The sequence below is a fragment of the Diorhabda carinulata genome, chromosome 3 (assembly GCF_026250575.1).
Source record: "Diorhabda carinulata isolate Delta chromosome 3, icDioCari1.1, whole genome shotgun sequence".
NCBI lineage: Eukaryota > Metazoa > Arthropoda > Insecta > Coleoptera > Chrysomelidae > Diorhabda > Diorhabda carinulata.
The window spans coordinates 1,268,376-1,288,342 of NC_079462.1; the positions used below are offsets into that span (position 1 = coordinate 1,268,376).

General features: G+C 30.4%; 3 protein-coding genes across 3 annotated transcripts; 1 reads left to right on the plus strand and 2 right to left on the minus strand.

Annotated features, from left to right (window-relative positions):
• Positions 1–285: 285 nt before the first annotated feature.
• On the minus strand, positions 286–3,681 carry LOC130891928 (phosphatidylserine synthase). The gene is made up of 2 exons (XM_057797022.1): positions 3,311–3,681; positions 286–2,931 (listed from the first exon to the last, which is right to left on the minus strand). Exons 1-2 carry the CDS (start codon positions 3,478–3,480, stop codon positions 1,821–1,823), a joined length of 1,281 nt encoding a protein of 426 aa, XP_057653005.1. The 5' UTR covers positions 3,481–3,681; the 3' UTR covers positions 286–1,820.
• A 377-nt stretch (positions 3,682–4,058) lies between these two features.
• On the plus strand, positions 4,059–4,768 carry LOC130891929 (39S ribosomal protein L20, mitochondrial). The gene is made up of 3 exons (XM_057797023.1): positions 4,059–4,250; positions 4,299–4,409; positions 4,462–4,768. Exons 1-3 carry the CDS (start codon positions 4,164–4,166, stop codon positions 4,723–4,725), a joined length of 462 nt encoding a protein of 153 aa, XP_057653006.1. The 5' UTR covers positions 4,059–4,163; the 3' UTR covers positions 4,726–4,768.
• A 4,371-nt stretch (positions 4,769–9,139) lies between these two features.
• LOC130891930 (transcription factor HES-4-B-like) lies at positions 9,140–10,409 on the minus strand. Its single transcript, XM_057797025.1, has one exon. The coding sequence runs from the start codon at positions 10,236–10,238 to the stop codon at positions 9,513–9,515; it is 726 nt and encodes a 241-aa protein (XP_057653008.1). The 5' UTR covers positions 10,239–10,409; the 3' UTR covers positions 9,140–9,512.
• Positions 10,410–19,967: the final 9,558 nt, after the last annotated feature.

Sequence of the window (19,967 nt, forward strand, 5' to 3'; positions counted from 1 at the left end):
GGTGGTGCAGAGTTACGCCCACCGCCTTTGCAACGCACCTTCTTCGCGATGTATTTGTTTGGAAAGTGAAATTAAATGATGATGACGGTAGAATCAGTGTTTTAACAGCTTTATTCGTCCTGGTAGTACGAAGAATTTGTTAAATACTTGGTATTGTACACTGTTTAAATTTCCAACAAAAAAGTGAGGTTACGTTGAAATTGTACTTATCAATTTTCCGTGGAAGAACTGGTCGGGCAGGTATAGAAATGAAACAAAAATCAACAACAAAATTTTATTTAAATCTTTGGTAACAATTACATAATTTTTTATCAACTATAAGGAATGATACACAAAAAAACGACCAAAAAAAAAACAAAATACTTTATAGAGAGATTATAAATTTGTGTTATGGCACTTATTAATTTTATTATACAGGGTAGTGTCAAAATTAATTAATACTCATTTCCATATTCTCTCTTAAAAATTTCAAAAAAACTAAAGATACATATTTTGACTTTATGTCGTTGATTAGAGGGAAAACAGATCTAAATAAATGATCATATTCGATTTTTCAAATTTTATATTTGTAGAAATAAAATTAAGTTCAAGGTGAAATTTTCAACACCAATTTTTATATGCCTTCGTATAAATTCGATAAAATATGAAACAATGAAACTTGTAGTTTTGAATTATGGGTAATTGATCAGAGGAAAGATAATTCTACATAAGTGACTACAGTTTGTCCTTGAAATTTGATGTTTTTGAAAGTTATAAAAGGTTAAAGTCCACCGTAAATTTTTTACGACTAATTTTGACATGCTCTCGTGTATATTTGAATAAATCCCAAACAAGGATAGATGTGGATTTAAATCTTATGGCACCTGTTAGAGGAAAGATGCTTCTGAATTAGTGACCATATTCGGTTTCTTCAATTGCATATTTATGAAAATTATACGAGGTTAAAGTACAAAAGAAAATTTTCGAGACTAATTTTTACATACTCTCGTATTATTTTAAATAAATCTAAAACCAGGAAAGGTATGGATTTGAATATTATGGGATTAATTAGAGGAAATATGCTTTTAAATTAGTGACCCCCTTCAGTTTTTTCAATTTCATAATTGTGGAAATTATACGAGGTTGAAGTTCAAGGTAAATTTTTTTAGACTAATTTTGACATGCTCTTGTATAAATTGGAATAAATCTCAAACAAGGAAAGTTGTAGATTTCGGTTTTATGTCATTAGTTAGGGAAAAGAAGGGTCAAAATAAAGGATAATAATTAGTTTGTTCAAATTGTTATTTGTGGAAATTATACAAGGTTGAAGTTCAAGGTCAAAATTTTATAACTTACTTCCACACACTCTCTTATAATTTCAAATAACTAACAAACCAGGAAAGGTGCGGATTTAAATATTATGGGATTAGTTAGAGGAAAGATGCTTTTAGATTAGTGACCAAATTCGATTATTCCAATTACATATTTGTGGAAATTATACGAGCTTAAAGTTCAAAGTGAGATTTTTATAAATTTGTACAAGCCCCCGTATAAAATTTAATAAAACTGTAATGAAAAATATAGATTTTGATTTCATGTCATTAGTTAAGGAAAAGAAGGATCAAAATAACGAATAATACTCAGTTTGTTCAAATTGTTATTTGTGGAAATTATACGAGGTTAAAGTTGAAAGTAAAAGTAAATATTTGAAAAAATATATAACAAAACACCCTGTCGATTTGGGACTGGAAAATATACGAAAATGAAGAGACAAAATTATAGAGCATGTCATTTTAACACATTGAGTTAATTGTCTAATTTGTTTTATCACAACCGAAACTCTAATCGTCTTTAGTTGTTTGAATTTGAATTTTCGTTTTCTTAGGGGTAAAATTTGACGAATCGGGGTCGTACTTGTGCCACATAACACATCCCACAACCACCCCAACGGAAACGATAAACATTATCAACACCCAAACGACCATATTCACAATTTGAGTCTGTTCGAATAATTTCCTACCGTGTTTAATACAAATCAAAGATTCAGTTACCATAATACACCCGTACACCCAGCACTGAGTCCCGACCCTTTTACAACTAGTATCCGTCGTGTAACTGTAATATTGCCGCACAGATGGGGCCACGATCACCCCAATCAAAATCAACCGACCGGTCACTAAAAAATGCGACGAGGGTAGTTCAAAAACGTGTTTCAAAAAAAACGTATTCAATTCCGATGCCTGCCAAAACAACACCAACTGACACAACGCGAATATTCTCATATACGAACACTTGGGGTCCAACCACCTCACCGACGTCCAACTCTCGGGGGTAAACTGCAACATGGCGCGTTTTATCTTCCCCGTCGTACTGTGAATATCCTTTATTCCCACCCATTTATATTCGCGCATTTCCAATATCTTACATATTTTCAGACCGCACCAAATCCCGAAGCCGTTACACAACAAAACGTCCAAAATCAAAGCGTCCCACCAACATTCGATGAAATTCGGTAGTAGATGAGCGAACGCCAATTCCGTTATCTCCCACATACAACTTATCGCCCACAAAATCCCCATGTGCCGGATCAAAACAGCTTTGAACATCCACCCGAGGTAATGGCCCAAAGCAAATATGTCCACGTGCCCCCATATCCTCTCCACTGTTATATCCGAGCAGTTTACGCCGTATTCCTTGTCCATATCCAAATGAAAATCCTTTAGCGAAGGATCCAACCAGGATAGGATGTTTTTAACGGTCTGGTAGTTTTGGAATAATACGAATAGGCATACGAGTAGATAGATGACGCTCATTCCGAATACCAAACGCCATATTGCCGGGTGCGGACGTATAAAAGGTCCGTTTGGAAAAGCCAACACCGATATGATTAAAAAAAAGAAACAACAACATAATATTCCCGCCCAAATGTTGTTCTCCAAGTTATCGGTGTCTCTGAGAACGAAAAAAAAAAAATTTATTCTTATTATCAAATAAATTCGTACAAGGTGATAGCACGTTTATTGTATCACCCTGTATATTTCATTTGATACATTCTTAAACGTAATTAAAACTGTTTATATATTTATAAATTAACAAATAAATCCATCAAAATGATAATTAGTACTTCCCAAAAATGATGGTTTACGTAAGAAACGAGGTCAAAAGCAATGATAAACTTTATCTTTAAATTTCTACTAATATATAAAAAGTTCAAGGATCAAAGATTATAAATTTCAAACAAATAGTAAAAAACCTTATTAATTACACACAAATAACTAACTAAATTTTATTAGAATGCAATTTAAATTGATTAAAATTTTGATTAACTTACCTTACGAAAGCGAAATAAATCAGACCTGCTATTGATATTAAAAGAAGCGTTATCGTATGTGGTTTGTAGAAAAATTGTAAAGATATATCGTCCACTGGTTTTTCATTGATAGTACTAAAACTATCAAGTCTTAATCTTTGATTAGGAGAATACGGTTGTTTCGTCTTCATTTTTTATTTAGAAATGCACGTCGTGTTTATTAATTATATAACGTTAATTCGTTTTAAATTTATATAACATCTCGGCGTTAAACATTACGTTTATTAATCTCAGCATAGCACAATTATAACTAATTTTATAAACAATATGATTAAAAATAATTTGAGGCTACTAAGACTTTCTGTCATATGTCATTATAGGCGATTTTTAACGACCACTTATCTTATATATATATAAAGTGGAATTATTTAAACTAGCGAGTTGTGAAAAAATATATATAGGAATGATTTATCAATGTTCAAATTACCTAAGTGGCCCACGGGAAGCTCTACAACAGAAGTATATTTGAATTTCCATAGTTGAAGAGTTGGTAATATGGTGTGAATAAATCAACTGAAACTAGTAATAAGTATTTTAAAAGTGATTTAAGAAAAAAATTGAGAATTTTCAGCTTAAATTAATAAAATAATCACATTGTTTATTAAATACTATCTATTATATAGAGTTTAAGGCAATTTTTAACGATATATTGATACTTATGATTCTTGTCATATATGTCAAACATTAACCAATCACTGATATGTAGAGTTTCGTTAAGCGGTGGCTTAATTTTATTTTTAACCTATAAAGTATAAACTAATCGCGCGTGTTATAATTAAATTATAAATAATTTAGTTGGGTGTAAAATTATATAATGGTATTTACCACAGTAATTAATTTCGTAAGAACTAGAGGTCCTGACGAAATTTGGAGAAAACGGAGGATTTTCAAAATTGCTGCTGTAAGTAAACAATTTTATAATAAATTTCGTTAACCAAATATATTTCAGCATTTCATCGGACGAAGAAGAAACTGTTACAGCATCGCCGTAAGAAATGTACATAGAGCATTAGCTTACGCTACGAAAGGAAGAAAATTGAAGAAAAAGGACATGGCAAACGTAAGTAATTACTAATTATTATAATGTGATTATTGTCTTGTACCATTTTCAGTTGTGGGAAACGAGGGTAACTGCGGGCTGCGAACAACATAATATTAGTTATACGAACTTTAGAGAAGGTTTAGTGAGGTGTAATATTTTATTAAATCGAAGAACTTTAGCCGATTTAGCCTGTTGGGAACCTTATACCTTTAAGGCACTCACCGATATCGCTAAAAGAAAAGCTGTTGATGATGGTTTAGCTGGTGTGAATGCTGATACGACCCTCGATAGAATAATAACCAGAGGAAGTTTAAATAAACATAAATCGAATTAATAAAATTGTATTTATTATTTATTAATAAATTAGTATTATAGTACCAGTTTTATTGATTTATTACCTTGAATTATAAACAAAAGATAGCGTTTAAATCGCGGTAAATACTTAGTTTTGACTGATATTAATAGGTGGCGATTGCATCCGAATGAAGAAAACTGTTTGTTTAATACGTTAGTATCATTTATTGTCACTAGATGACGGTCAATGTTTATTTAATATTTTTTGGAAAATCGAAAATAAAAAGACGATTTTTTAATTTTGTACCTTGTTCTGTGGAAACTGATTTTTATTTTATGTTTTACAAAGCAAGTTTGTCGGTGAAATGGAATAGTTTGATTATACAGGGTTATTCATTATTAAATTATTCGTTTTGTTCGTATGAACGCTTGAAAACAGTAGAAAATGAGTAATTTTTGAATAATAATGGGAAATGGTTGGATAATAATTTATAATGGCTATAAAAAATGGCTAAAAATGTCGGAATGGATTATTAGAATTATAAAAAAGTCATTTGCCAAATAAAACTAGGAAGCAAAGGGTAAAATAATATTAGAAAATGGCTAAAAAATAACAGAAAATGGCTGAAAATGTCAGAAAATATTATCAGGTTCATAAAAAGACTTGGGAAATAAAAACCAGGAAGCTGAGAGTCAAATAACAATAGGAAATGGCTAAAAATGAGAGGAGGGATTATCAAAATCACGAAAATGACCTTTATGGAAAGAAAACAAAAACAAACAATTCGGAATGTCAAAAAACAATGGGAAATTACTGTAAAAACTATATTAATGGCTATAAAACAATAGAAAAGGCTATAGAACGATAGAAAATGGCTAAAAATGAGAGGAGGGATTCTCAAAATCACGAAAATGACCATTATGAAAAGAAAACAAAAACAAACAATTCGAAATGTTAAAAACTAATAGGAAGTTGCTGTAAAAACTATATTAATGGCTATAAAACAATGGAAAAGGCTATAAAACGATTTAAAAATGGCTAAAAATGAGAGGAGGGATTTTTAAAATCACGAAAATGACCATTATGGAAAGAAAACAAAAACAAACAATTCGGAATATTAAAAAACAATGGGAAGTTGCTGTAAAAACTATATTAATGGCTATAAAACCATTGGAAAAGGCTATAAAACGATTTAAAAATGGCTAAAAATGAGAGGAGGGATTTTTAAAATCACGAAAATGACCTTTATGAAAAGAAAACAAAAACAAACAATTCGGAATGTTAAAAAACAATGGGAAGTTGCTGTAAAAACTATATTAATGGCTATAAAACCATTGGAAAAGGCTATAAAACGATTTAAAAATGGCTAAAAATGAGAGGAGGGATTTTTAAAATCACGAAAATGACCTTTATGAAAAGAAAACAAAAACAAACAATTCGGAATGTTAAAAAACAATGGGAAGTTGCTGTAAAAACTATATTAATGGCTATAAAACCATTGGAAAAGGCTATAAAACCATTAAAAAATGGCTAAAAATGAGAGGAGGAATTTTTAAAATCACGAAAATGACCTTTATGAAAAGAAAACAAAAACAAACAATTCGGAATGTTAAAAAACAATGGGAAGTTGCTGTAAAAACTATATTAATGGCTATAAAACAATAGAAAAGGCTATAGAACGATAGAAAATGGCTAAAAATGAGAGGAGGGATTTTCAAAATCACGAAAATGACCTTTATGAAAAGAAAACGAAAACAAACAATTCGGAATGCTAAAAACCAATAGGAAGTAGCTGTAAAAACTATATTAATGGCTATAAAACAATGGAAAAGGCTATAAAACGATTTAAAAATGGCTAAAAATGAGAGGAGGGATTTTTAAAATCACGAAAATGACCATTATGGAAAGAAAACAAAAACAAACAATTCGGAATATTAAAAAACAATGGGAAGTTGCTGTAAAAACTATATTAATGGCTATAAAACAATGGAAAAGGCTATAAAACGATTTAAAAATGGCTAAAAATGAGAGGAGGGATTTTTAAAATCACGAAAATGACCATTATGGAAAGAAAACAAAAACAAACAATTCGGAATATTAAAAAACAATGGGAAGTTGCTGTAAAAACTATATTAATGGCTATAAAACCATTGGAAAAGGCTATAAAACGATTTAAAAATGGCTAAAAATGAGAGGAGGGATTCTCAAAATCACGAAAATGACCTTTAGAAAAGAAAACAAAAACAAACAATTCGGAATGTTAAAAAACAATGGGAAGTTGCTGTAAAAACTATATTAATGGCTATAAAACCATTGGAAAAGGCTATAAAACGATTTAAAAATGGCTAAAAATGAGAGGAGGGATTTTTAAAATTACGAAAATGACCTTTATGGAAAGAAAACAAAAACAAACAATTCGGAATGTCAAAAAACAATGGGAAATTACTGTAAAAACTATATTAATGGCTATAAAACAATAGAAAAGGCTATAAAACGATTTAAAAATGGCTAAAAATGAGAGGAGGGATTTTTAAAATCACGAAAATGACCTTTATGAAAAGAAAACAAAAACAAACAATTCGGAATGTTAAAAAACAATGGGAAGTTGCTGTAAAAACTATATTAATGGCTATAAAACAATAGAAAAGGCTATAGAACGATAGAAAATGGCTAAAAATGAGAGGAGGGATTTTCAAAATCACGAAAATGACCTTTATGAAAAGAAAACGAAAACAAACAATTCGGAATGTTAAAAACCAATAGGAAGTAGCTGTAAAAACTATATTAATGGCTATAAAACAATGGAAAAGGCTATAAAACGATTTAAAAATGGCTAAAAATGAGAGGAGGGATTTTCAAAATCACGAAAATGACCTTTATGAAAAGAAAACAAAAACAAACAATTCGGAATGTTAAAAACTAATAGGAAGTTGCTGTAAAAACTATATTAATGGCTATAAAACAATAGAAAAGGCTATAAAACAATAGAAAAGGCTATAAAACCATTAAAAAATGGCTAAAAATGAGAGGAGGGATTTTCAAAATCACGAAAATGACCTTTATGGAAAGAAAACAAAAACAAACAATTCGGAATGTTAAAAACTAATAGGAAGTTGCTGTAAAAACTATATTAATGGCTATAAAACAATAGAAAAGGCTATAGAACGATAGAAAATGGCTAAAAATGAGAGGAGGGATTCTCAAAATCACGAAAATGACCTTTATGAAAAGAAAACAAAAACAAACAATTCGGAATGTTAAAAAACAATGGGAAGTTGCTGTAAAAACTATATTAATGGCTATAAAACAATAGAAAAGGCTATAGAACGATAGAAAATGGCTAAAAATGAGAGGAGGGATTCTCAAAATCACGAAAATGACCTTTATGAAAAGAAAACAAAAACAAACAATTCGGAATGTTAAAAAACAATGGGAAGTTGCTGTAAAAACTATATTAATGGCTATAAAACAATAGAAAAGGCTATAAAACAATAGAAAAGGCTATAAAACCATTAAAAAATGGCTAAAAATGAGAGGAGGGATTTTCAAAATCACGAAAATGACCTTTATGGAAAGAAAACAAAAACAAACAATTCGGAATGTTAAAAACTAATAGGAAGTTGCTGTAAAAACTATATTAATGGCTATAAAACAATAGAAAAGGCTATAGAACGATAGAAAATGGCTAAAAATGAGAGGAGGGATTCTCAAAATCACGAAAATGACCTTTATGAAAAGAAAACAAAAACAAACAATTCGGAATGTTAAAAAACAATGGGAAGTTGCTGTAAAAACTATATTAATGGCTATAAAACAATAGAAAAGGCTATAGAACGATAGAAAATGGCTAAAAATGAGAGGAGGGATTTTCAAAATCACGAAAATGACCTTTATGAAAAGAAAACAAAAACAAACAATTCGGAATGTTAAAAACTAATAGGAAGTTGCTGTAAAAACTATATTAATGGCTATAAAACCATTGGAAAAGGCTATAAAACGATTTAAAAATGGCTAAAAATGAGAGGAGGGATTTTTAAAATTACGAAAATGACCATTATGGAAAGAAAACAAAAACAAACAATTCGGAATATTAAAAAACAATGGGAAGTTGCTGTAAAAACTATATTAATGGCTATAAAACCATTGGAAAAGGCTATAAAACGATAAAAAAAGAACAAGTCACTAAAAATGTCAAATTAAAACAAAAGAAAAACAATTAAAATTATAGTGTTGTACAAAATACAGGCTCTAAAAAGTATTTACGATGAAATTTAGTCGCGATATATTTTTAAATTTTTTCAATATGACGTTATGTCTAAAAAATAAGCTTTTTTCCATTGATTTTTCGTCAATTACGAAATAAAACCACTTTAAATGTAAAGTTCGTATATTCTCATATAAATATAACACAAAAGTAAACTTAGAAATAATCAACAAAATAATTTATCCAGTCTTACATATATTTTTTTACATATTTACATTTAATTAAAAAGAAAATACATAAAAAGTTTTCATTAAAAATTGCCTAGTACCACAAATTCTGAAAAACAAAAATTTCCCCCCCGAATTTTTGAATCCGCTAATTTTTACAGTGTAAAATCATCGCCGCTCGTTAACAATAGCTTAGAATCAAAATTTCATCCAAAATCAAAGTAAAATTTTGACAAATTCATCAAAAAAAATATTAAATATCATGTTTTATCGCAAATAAATTGATTTAACGTACGTAAAATCGTATTTAAATACAATTACACTGTAAAAAACCAGCACTCCGAATCCCCGAAATATTTCAGTTCGACAAAACGACGTTTCCAAAAGAAAAACTTCTACCAAGGTCTCCACATATCACCGATATCATTATTTTTACCGCTAAAGTCAATGGGACCGTCGATTTTTTTAATTTCCCCGCTTTTATCACAACTACTCGTACCGGGACTCGAAACGTCGTCACCGTGCGACCTAAGATTAACACCAAGAGCACTAGCGAGCTGCACGTAATGCTCCGGAAGCAACAACACGTAACTACCATCGTACATTCCAGATTTAGTCTCCACGGAATCCTCACTGGCAACTACACCGGGCCCGTTATTATTTACTTCTTCTTTTAAACGATTAGAACCATCTTGCGTATCCTCCGACGGCGTATTAGAAGCGTCAGCTTGTCGAACGTCGACGTCCACTTCGGCCACGCAGTTATCCAAATGTCTAAGTAGTCTTTGCCTCACCCCCGTATCTATGACAGTCATCGTTTGAGCGTCGGGCGTCTCTAGGTATCTCTGCACTTCTTTGACGCAATCGGCGTAACCGCATTTGTACCGATTCACACCTTTAGCATCTAAACTTCTATGCCTTTGGAAATGCCTTACGGTAAGCTCCAAAATATCGGCCTTTTCTAATTTAGAATGCTTGGTGTTGTCGGCTTTGGCGGAATCGAGAATGAGCGTCTTCAACGCCGCCAAACTTTGGTTAATTCTGGCCCTGCGACGTTTCTCCATCAAGGGTTTATTAGCCCGACGAGGCTCCGATGGTTTTTTGTTTTTCGCCGTCGTCATCGTGTTGGCGTCTTGGCGCTAGACGTCGCACAACTGCTCGGACGCGTCGTCGGAGTTGTAATGAAAGGCGGACTGTCGAGTCGGCGGCGGCGGCGGCGGCGTCGGCGGAAGGGGTAGGCGCGTGCGATGGTCTAGGGGGGCGAAACGGCAACTTTAGTCGCGTGCCGACACCGCCACATCACACCATCGGTTAAAATCAGCGAACCTCAAAATTTCCCGGCCTGAAAATCACCGTCGCGACGCCTTTTATTCTCCTAACCTCAAAGTAAACGTTATATATTGAGCGCCGCGTTTTTTTGCGAGAAACTGTACTAGAAAGCGATGAATCGTCGCGTTTGAGTTGGAATTGTTGTGAAAAATGTTGAGGTTCGCTGTTTCGATGTGTATGGGCTTTTAGTAGGAGCGAGGGGGAGTCGAGGTCGCTTGTTAGACACGAGACGCGTCAGACACGCGCCGGTTTCGTCGCCCCACCCCTCTACCGCAGAGAGCAGCCAACGCCGAGGCGCCCACTGCTACCGCCGCCGCCGCCGCCCGTCGCTGTCACCCGCCACCTTGATTATTGCTCATTTACTGGCCAACCTGTTCTCGCCGCCGCTACCAGAACGAACGTAGGCCAGGTCATTTTTTTTCTTTTTTTTAATTCTAAACAACAAAATTTGACGTATTCATGAAACATGAAACTTTCTAACTTACTTTGTATTAATTTTATTAATCAAAAACACTGAATTAGTCTTGAAACATATTTTAAAATGAAGACAAAGTTGTAAGAGAAAAATTATATCATATCTAGTTTTAATACGTAGTTGTAAATCATTTTTAACAGTACCTGGTATATTTGTAACGATTCTTTAATATATTACGTCATTTTCAGCTATTTTTTTCTTAAATATTCATTAAATTAAAAAAAAAAAAATAATAAATATTAATTGTCGTCTTTTTTAACTCTTTGTTGGTTCAAATCCTGGCCTATTTTTTTTAAGTTTCGGCTTGATACGTACCGGCTTCAATACCATAGATAAATAATGATTCAAATTTATATACAACAGATAATTTTTAAATATTATCATCATTATACATCGTAAAATATAATTAATATCATTTAATTATACAGTGTGTGTAAAAACTGTTTGTTTTTGTAGGTTAAGTGCATCTTGACATTTATTATACGTCAAAACTGTAACTGTCAACCGAATTAAATTTTTAAATGTCGAAAGAGACAAATTTCGATATATTAGAACATCGAATGTGTGGATTTTACGAAGAAAAGTCATTAAAAATAAATTCTGTGTCTATAAAACAATAGAAAATGGCTAAAAATATACGAAAGAGTCACTAAAAATAACTTCTGTGGCTCAAAAAGAGAAGAAAATTACTGAAAGCTTTGAAAAACGAATAAAAATGACCTGGAAATAATACAAAAGGCTAAAAATATGAAAAACAGTCACCAAAAATAACTTTCGAGGGTTAAAACTTCCAAATAAAGTAATTTAAAGATTCACGGTAATCAGAAAAATGAATTTTGTAACGTAAAAATATTAATTAAATTAAAAAACAAATAATAAATATTAATTATCGTCTTTTTTAACTCTTTGTTGGTTCAAATCCTGGCCTATTTTTTTATATTTCGGCTTGATACGTACCTGCTTCAACACCATAGATAAATAATGATTCAAATTTATATACAACAGATAATTTTTAAATATTATCATCATTATACAAGGTAAAATGTAATTAATATCATTTAATTATACAATGTGTGTAAAAACTGTTTGTTTTTGTAGGTTAAGTGCATCTTGACATTTATTATACGTCAAAACTGTAACTGTCAACCGAATTAAATTTACAAATGTCGAAAGAGATAAATTTCGATATGCTAGAGCATCGAATGTGTGGTTTTTATAAAGAAAACGGCTTAGAACTCCCGCTGTGGTGTCCTGAAAGCATCGACGGTTATGAAAAGCCATCAAGTGTGCCGTATGCGAACGCATCGTAGCCAGCCGTGACTGTTCGCCGCGCGGGGATATGACATTGGACACCACTCGATGGTTTGATAAGGGAAAATGCCGATTTCCCTTTCGCTGTATATACAAAATCTGCAACTGATTCAGTGAAAATGAAATGTTAGACGGGATTTTCGAAAAAAAATGTCTGGATAATGTCGAAAAAGATTTTTGTCGCGATAGGAAATGATTAAAGGCGACGAGAAACAATAGAAAATGATAAAAAAAACCACAAAAAGGGGTGGCCAGCTTATAAACTATCTAAGGTGATTTGAAATGGTATCAATGTACAGAACGGTGGCTATGAATGTTAACAAAACTAATTTTTTAGTCAAAAACACAAAAAAATTTAGTAATTGTCAAAAAATAGTGGAAAATGGATGAAAAACATTGGAAAATCGCTATGAAACATTAGAAAATGGCTATGAAACATTAGAAAATGGCTATGAAACAGTAGAAAATGGCTATGAAACAGTAAAAAATGGCAATAAAACGATATAGAATGTTTATAAAACAGAAAATGGCTATGAAACATTGGAAAATGGCTATGAAACATTAGAAAATGGCTATAAAACGATATAAAATGTTTATGAAAGAGAAAATGGCTATGAAACATTGGAAAATGGCTATGAAACAGTAGAAAATGGCTAAAAAACGATATAGAATAGCTATGAAACATTAAAAAATGACTATAAAACGATATAAAATGTTTATGAAAGAGAAAATGGCTATGAAACATTGGAAAATGGCTATGAAACAGTAGAAAATGGCTAAAAAACGATATAAAATAGCTATGAAACAGTAAAAAATGACTATAAAACGATATAAAATGTTTATGAAACATTGGAAAATGGCTATGAAACAGTAGAAAATGGCTATAAAACGATATAAAATGTTTATGAAACTAAAAATGGCTATGAAACATTGGAAAATGGCTGTGAAACAGTAAAAAATGGCTATAAAACGATATAAAATGTTTATGAAACAGAAAATGGCTATGAAACATTGGAAAATGGCTATGAAACAGTAGAAAATGGCTAAAAAACGATATAAAATGTTTATGAAACTAAAAATGGCTATGAAACATTGGAAAATGGCTATGAAACAGTAGAAAATGGCTATAAAACGATATAAAATGTTTATGAAACTAAAAATGGCTATGAAACATTGGAAAATGGCTGTGAAACAGTAAAAAATGACTATAAAACGATATAAAATGTTTATAAAAGAGAAAATGGCTATGAAACATTGGAAAATGGCTATGAAACAGTAGAAAATGGCTAAAAAACGATATAAAATAGCTATGAAACAGTAAAAAATGACTATAAAACGATATAAAATGTTTATGAAACATTGGAAAATGGCTGTGAAACAGTAAAAAATGGCTATAAAACGATATAAAATGTTTATGAAACAGAAAATGGCTATGAAACATTGGAAAATGGCTATGAAACAGTAAAAAATGGCTATAAAACGATATAAAATGTTTATGAAACTGAAAATGGCTATGAAACATTGGAAAATGGCTATGAAACAGTAGAAAATGGCTATAAAACGATATAAAATGTTTATGAAACTGAAAATGGCTATGAAACATTGGAAAATGGCTATGAAACAGTAGAAAATGGCTATAAAACGATATAAAATGTTTATGAAACTGAAAATGGCTATGAAACATTGGAAAATGGCTGTGAAACAGTAAAAAATGGCTATAAAACGATATCAAATGTTTATGAAACAGAAAATGGCTATGAAACATTGGAAAATGGCTATGAAACAGTAGAAAATGGCTAAAAAACGATATAAAATAGCTATGAAACAGTAAAAAATGACTATAAAACGATATAAAATGTTTATGAAACATTGGAAAATGGCTATGAAACAGTAGAAAATGGCTATAAAACGATATAAAATGTTTATGAAACTAAAAATGGCTATGAAACATTGGAAAATGGCTGTGAAACAGTAAAAAATGGCTATAAAACGATATAAAATGTTTATGAAACAGAAAATGGCTATGAAACATTGGAAAATGGCTATGAAACAGTAGAAAATGGCTAAAAAACGATATAAAATGTTTATGAAACTAAAAATGGCTATGAAACATTGGAAAATGGCTATGAAACAGTAGAAAATGGCTATAAAACGATATAAAATGTTTATGAAACTAAAAATGGCTATGAAACATTGGAAAATGGCTGTGAAACAGTAAAAAATGACTATAAAACGATATAAAATGTTTATAAAAGAGAAAATGGCTATGAAACATTGGAAAATGGCTATGAAACAGTAGAAAATGGCTAAAAAACGATATAAAATAGCTATGAAACAGTAAAAAATGACTATAAAACGATATAAAATGTTTATGAAACATTGGAAAATGGCTGTGAAACAGTAAAAAATGGCTATAAAACGATATAAAATGTTTATGAAACAGAAAATGGCTATGAAACATTGGAAAATGGCTATGAAACAGTAAAAAATGGCTATAAAACGATATAAAATGTTTATGAAACTGAAAATGGCTATGAAACATTGGAAAATGGCTATGAAACAGTAGAAAATGGCTATAAAACGATATAAAATGTTTATGAAACTGAAAATGGCTATGAAACATTGGAAAATGGCTATGAAACAGTAGAAAATGGCTATAAAACGATATAAAATGTTTATGAAACTGAAAATGGCTATGAAACATTGGAAAATGGCTGTGAAACAGTAAAAAATGGCTATAAAACGATATCAAATGTTTATGAAACAGAAAATGGCTATGAAACATTGGAAAATGGCTATGAAACAGTAGAAAATGGCTAAAAAACGATATAAAATAGCTATGAAACAGTAAAAAATGACTATAAAACGATATAAAATGTTTATGAAACAGAAAATGGCTATGAAACATTGGAAAATGGCTATGAAACAGTAAAAAATGGCTATAAAACGATATCAAATGTTTATGAAACAGAAAATGGCTATGAAAAATTAGGAAATGTCTATGAAACAGTAAAAAATGGCGATAATAATATAATATATAATAAAAAAACGATATAAAATGTTTATGAAACAGAAAATGGCTATGAAACATTAGAAAATGGCTATGAAACATTAGAAAATGGCTATGAAAAAAGGAAAATGGCTAAAAATGTGAGAAATAATAATTTTCGTGGCACAAAAATGGAAGAAAATTTCAAAAATGTGAAAAATCGATTGAAAGTAATTGGAAAATAATAGATATGTCTATAAAATGATGAAAATTGTCGCTATAAAAGACATCTGACTCTAGAAAACAGAAAAAACAAATGGAAATGCTTGAAAACCAATATACATGGCTATATAACGATAGAAAATGGCTAAAATGCTAGAAATAATGACGAAAGACTCAAAAAAAGAGTTTTTGTGGTTTATAAATAATCTAAAGTGGTTTAAAACGTTGTTAAAATAACTGGATAAGGATAAAAATTTGAAGAAAAACTCATGGAAGGAAATAAAAATGATTTAATGTGTGAAAAAAAAAGAAAAATAATAGAAAACCAATTTACGTGGCTATAGAATGATCGAAAGTGTGAAAAAGAGCCACTAGAAACTACTTCAGAAACTCAAAAATAGACAAAAATAACTCAAAAAGTGAAACACGAATGAAAATGGCTACTAAACAATATATATATGGCTATAAAATGTTAGAAAATGGCTATGAATATGAGAATGAGTCACTAAAAAGAATTAATTTGACTCAAAAAAAGAAGGAAATAACTTGAAGTGTGAAAAAATAAATAAAACTGGCTACAGAACAATATTTATGGCTACAGAATGCTAAAAAATGGCTATGAATATGAGAAAAAGTCATTAGAAATGAATGATGTGGCTATAAAACGATAAAAAATGGCTTAAAGTGTGAAAAAAATGAATAAAAATGGCTACTAAACAATATACATGGCTATAAAATGTTAGAAAATGGCTATGAATATGAGAAAGAGTCATTAAAAATGAATTATGTGGCTATAATACGATATCAAATGGCTTAAAGTGTGAAAAAAATGAATAAAAATGGCTACTAAACAATATACATGGCTATAAAATGTTAGAAAATGGCTATGAATATGAGAAAGAGTCATTAAAAATGAATTATGTGGCTATAATACGATATCAAATGGCTTAAAGTGTGAAAAAAATTAATAAAAATGGCTACTAAACAATATACATGGCTATAAAATGTTAGAAAATGGCTAAAAATGTGGAAAATAGTCACTAAATATAACTTTCGAGGGTTAAGAATCAAAATAAAGTGATTCAAAGATTCATAGTAATCAGAAAAATGATTTTTATAACGAAAAACCAGAAGAAAATCACTCAAAATGCGGTAAAAACCGTAGAAAATCGCTATAAAACAATGAAAAATGGCTAATAGCAATAAATAATGGTTGAAAATGTCAAAAAGAGTTTCCAGAAATAAAAAAAAAATTGAAAAATTTGTGAAATTGTTAGGCAGTACTTCCAAAAACTCATAAAAACAACGCAAAATGTCCGAAAATTATAAAAAAAAATTGTCAAAATGATTTAACTAACACAAATATGGCATAATATCGAAAGAAAATTGAAGAAAAAATCGATTTCGATGACTTAAAGAAATTGAAATTAATTACCGCTCGTTAGAACTAATTAAAGTTCTTGATAAAACCCTTCAAAATATCCCCATTGATATTTTACGCTCGATATACTCGCTTGTTGAATAACGTCGTGTAACCTTCACGTATATATTTTCACCCTATTAATCACGTCGGTTTCCACCCCTTAAATACTAAATCAACTAATTTACCACGTAATTTTTTGTATACGATAATCAAATGTAACGTGTCGAGTCGATAAAAATGCCTAATTTAGAAAATAATTCATTTTTTTTTATTAAATAGGGGTGAAAGACTTATTTGGTCAAAAATTATAGGCAGTGGCTATGGAATCGTAGAAAATGGCTATTTGATAGTAGAAAATGGCTATGGAATCGTAGAAAATGGCTATTTGATTGTAGAAAATGGCTAAAAGATCATACAAAATTAATAACGACTGAAAAAGCGGGAAATAATCATAAAAAATGAATTTCATGGTTGGTTCAAAACCAGAAAACAATAAAATGGCTATAAATAAAGAGAAAATGGCCACAAACAATAGAAAAAGGTTAAAAATCTCGAAAAAAATCACTAATAGTTAGTTTCGAGATATAAAAACAAAAAAAAATGACTCATTGTGACAAAAAACGATAAAAAATCACTAAAAAACAACATAAATGGCTATAAAACAACAGAAAATGACTACTGAATGGTATAAAATGGCTACAGAAAAATAGGAAGAGGTTAAAAATGACGAAAAATATCACTAAAACAAGTTTTATTATTTAAAATGAATCCATAGTGTGTAAAAACAATGGAAAATGACTAAAAAACAATATAAATGGCTATAAAATAGTAGAAAATGGCTACAGAAAAATGAAATAAGTTTAAAAATTCGAAAAAAATCATTAAAACCACTTCTATTATTTAAAATGAATTTTTAGTGTAGAAAAATAATGGAAAATGACTAAAAAACAATATAAATGGCTATAAAATAGTAGAAAATGGCTAGTAAACATTAGAAAATGGCTACAGAAATGTGGAATAAGTTTGAAAAGTCGAAAAAAATCATTAAAACAACCTTTATTACTTAAAATGAATCCATAGTGTAGAAAAACAATTGAAAATGACTAAAAAACAATATAAATGGCTATAAAATAGTAGAAAATGGCTAGTAAACATTAGAAAATGGCTACACAAATGTGGAGTAAGTTTAAAAAGTCGAAAAAAATCATTAAAACAACCTTTATTACTTAAAATAAATCCATAGTATGGAAAAACAATAGAAAATGACTAAAAAACAAAATAAATGGCTATAAAATAGCAGAAAATGGCTACAAAAAATTAGAAAAAGTTTAAAAATTCGAAAAAAATCACTAAAACAACTTTTATGATTTAAAATGAATTCTTATTGTCGAAAAACAATATAAAATGGCTACAAAAGAATAGAAAATGGCTAAAAAATAATAGAAAATGGTTGAAAATATGGAAAAATAGAAACTATAGTATGAAAAACATTGGAAGATGCCTAAAAAACTTAATAATGTTTATAAAACCATAAAAAATGACTAAAAATCGATGAAAATGTGAGAAATAATCACAAAAAATACTAACAATGGCATAAAAACTAAATAAAATATAAATATAGTGTCAAAAAAAAAAAGATGAAAAAATATAAATCTGTGAAGAACGAAGGAAAATCACTTTTTGGTTTCAAAATTTCCTTTTTCTCTTTATAATTTGGGAGGTGGGCGATATAAAAACATTTTTATATAAAAATATGTCGAAAAATTACTTCTGGATCTCAAAAATATCGTATAAAAAAAAACGATTTTCGTTAGCCATAACTACGATTCCCCCCTCAATTTTCATCATATCTCCCAGAGGCGCCATCTATATCGTAAAAACATTCTCAATTGATAAGAAAATATGATAGTTTCGCGATTGACCGTCGAATTGATTAGTTTTCTTGAGTTAGATCGCCCGGGACGATCCTGTTTTCCCAAAGGCCCCATGTACACCATAGAACGTGCTGTTATACATTTATTACCCCCTTGCAACCATAGCCCGCAGAACACCCCCGAGAGACACTCGAATCGCCAGCGGGGGTTGAAAACAACGGAAATACGTTGAAGGCGGTTGTCGACTTTTGACTAGAGACGTTGAAAAAAAAAAAAATGTTGGTTAACGGACAGTAGAAGAAGCAAGTTAACATCGAAAATTCCGGATTTGGGGACAAAGACGGAGTACGGTTTGACCCTTTATGGTAATCCTCGAGCTTTATTTTACGAACCGACGTCTTATGGACGTTGGGATGCCGACGCCGCCGCCGCCGCCACCCGGGTAACTTCGACGTCAGCGTCATATCAAAATCTCTCGATATTAGCCAGAAGCGTGTCAGGCATCCGTAGGCACGTAAGGACAAGCGAACAGTTAAATAGAACGGTGAATAAAGCGAAAAAATAAGTAAAAGTAACAGAAACGGCTATAAAACTATAGAAAACGGCTTCAAAATTATAAAAACGGCTATAAAACTATAGAAAACGGCTACAAATTAATAGAAACGGCTATAAAACTATAGAAAACAGCTACAAATTAATAGAAACGGCTATAAAACTATAGAAAACAGCTACAAATTAGAAGAAACGGCTATAAAACTATAGAAAACAGCTACAAATTAGAAGAAACGGCTATAAAACTATAGAAAACGGCTACAAAGTTTTAGAAATGACAAATTAATAGAAATGGCTATAAAACTATAGAAAACGGCTAAAAAATAATAGAAACGGCTATAAAACTATAGAAAACAGCTACAAAGTTTTAGAAATGGCTATAAAACTATAGAAAACAGCTACAAATTAGAAGAAACGGCTATAAAACTATAGAAAACGGCTACAAAGTTTTAGAAATGGCTATAAAACTATAGAAAACAGCTACAAATTAGAAGAAACGGCTATAAAACTATAGAAAACGGCTACAAATTAGAAGAAACGGCTATAAAACTATAGAAAACAGCTACAAATTAGAAGAAACGGCTATAAAACTATAGAAAACGGCTACAAAGTTTTAGAAATGACAAATTAATAGAAATGGCTATAAAACTATAGAAAACGGCTAAAAAATAATAG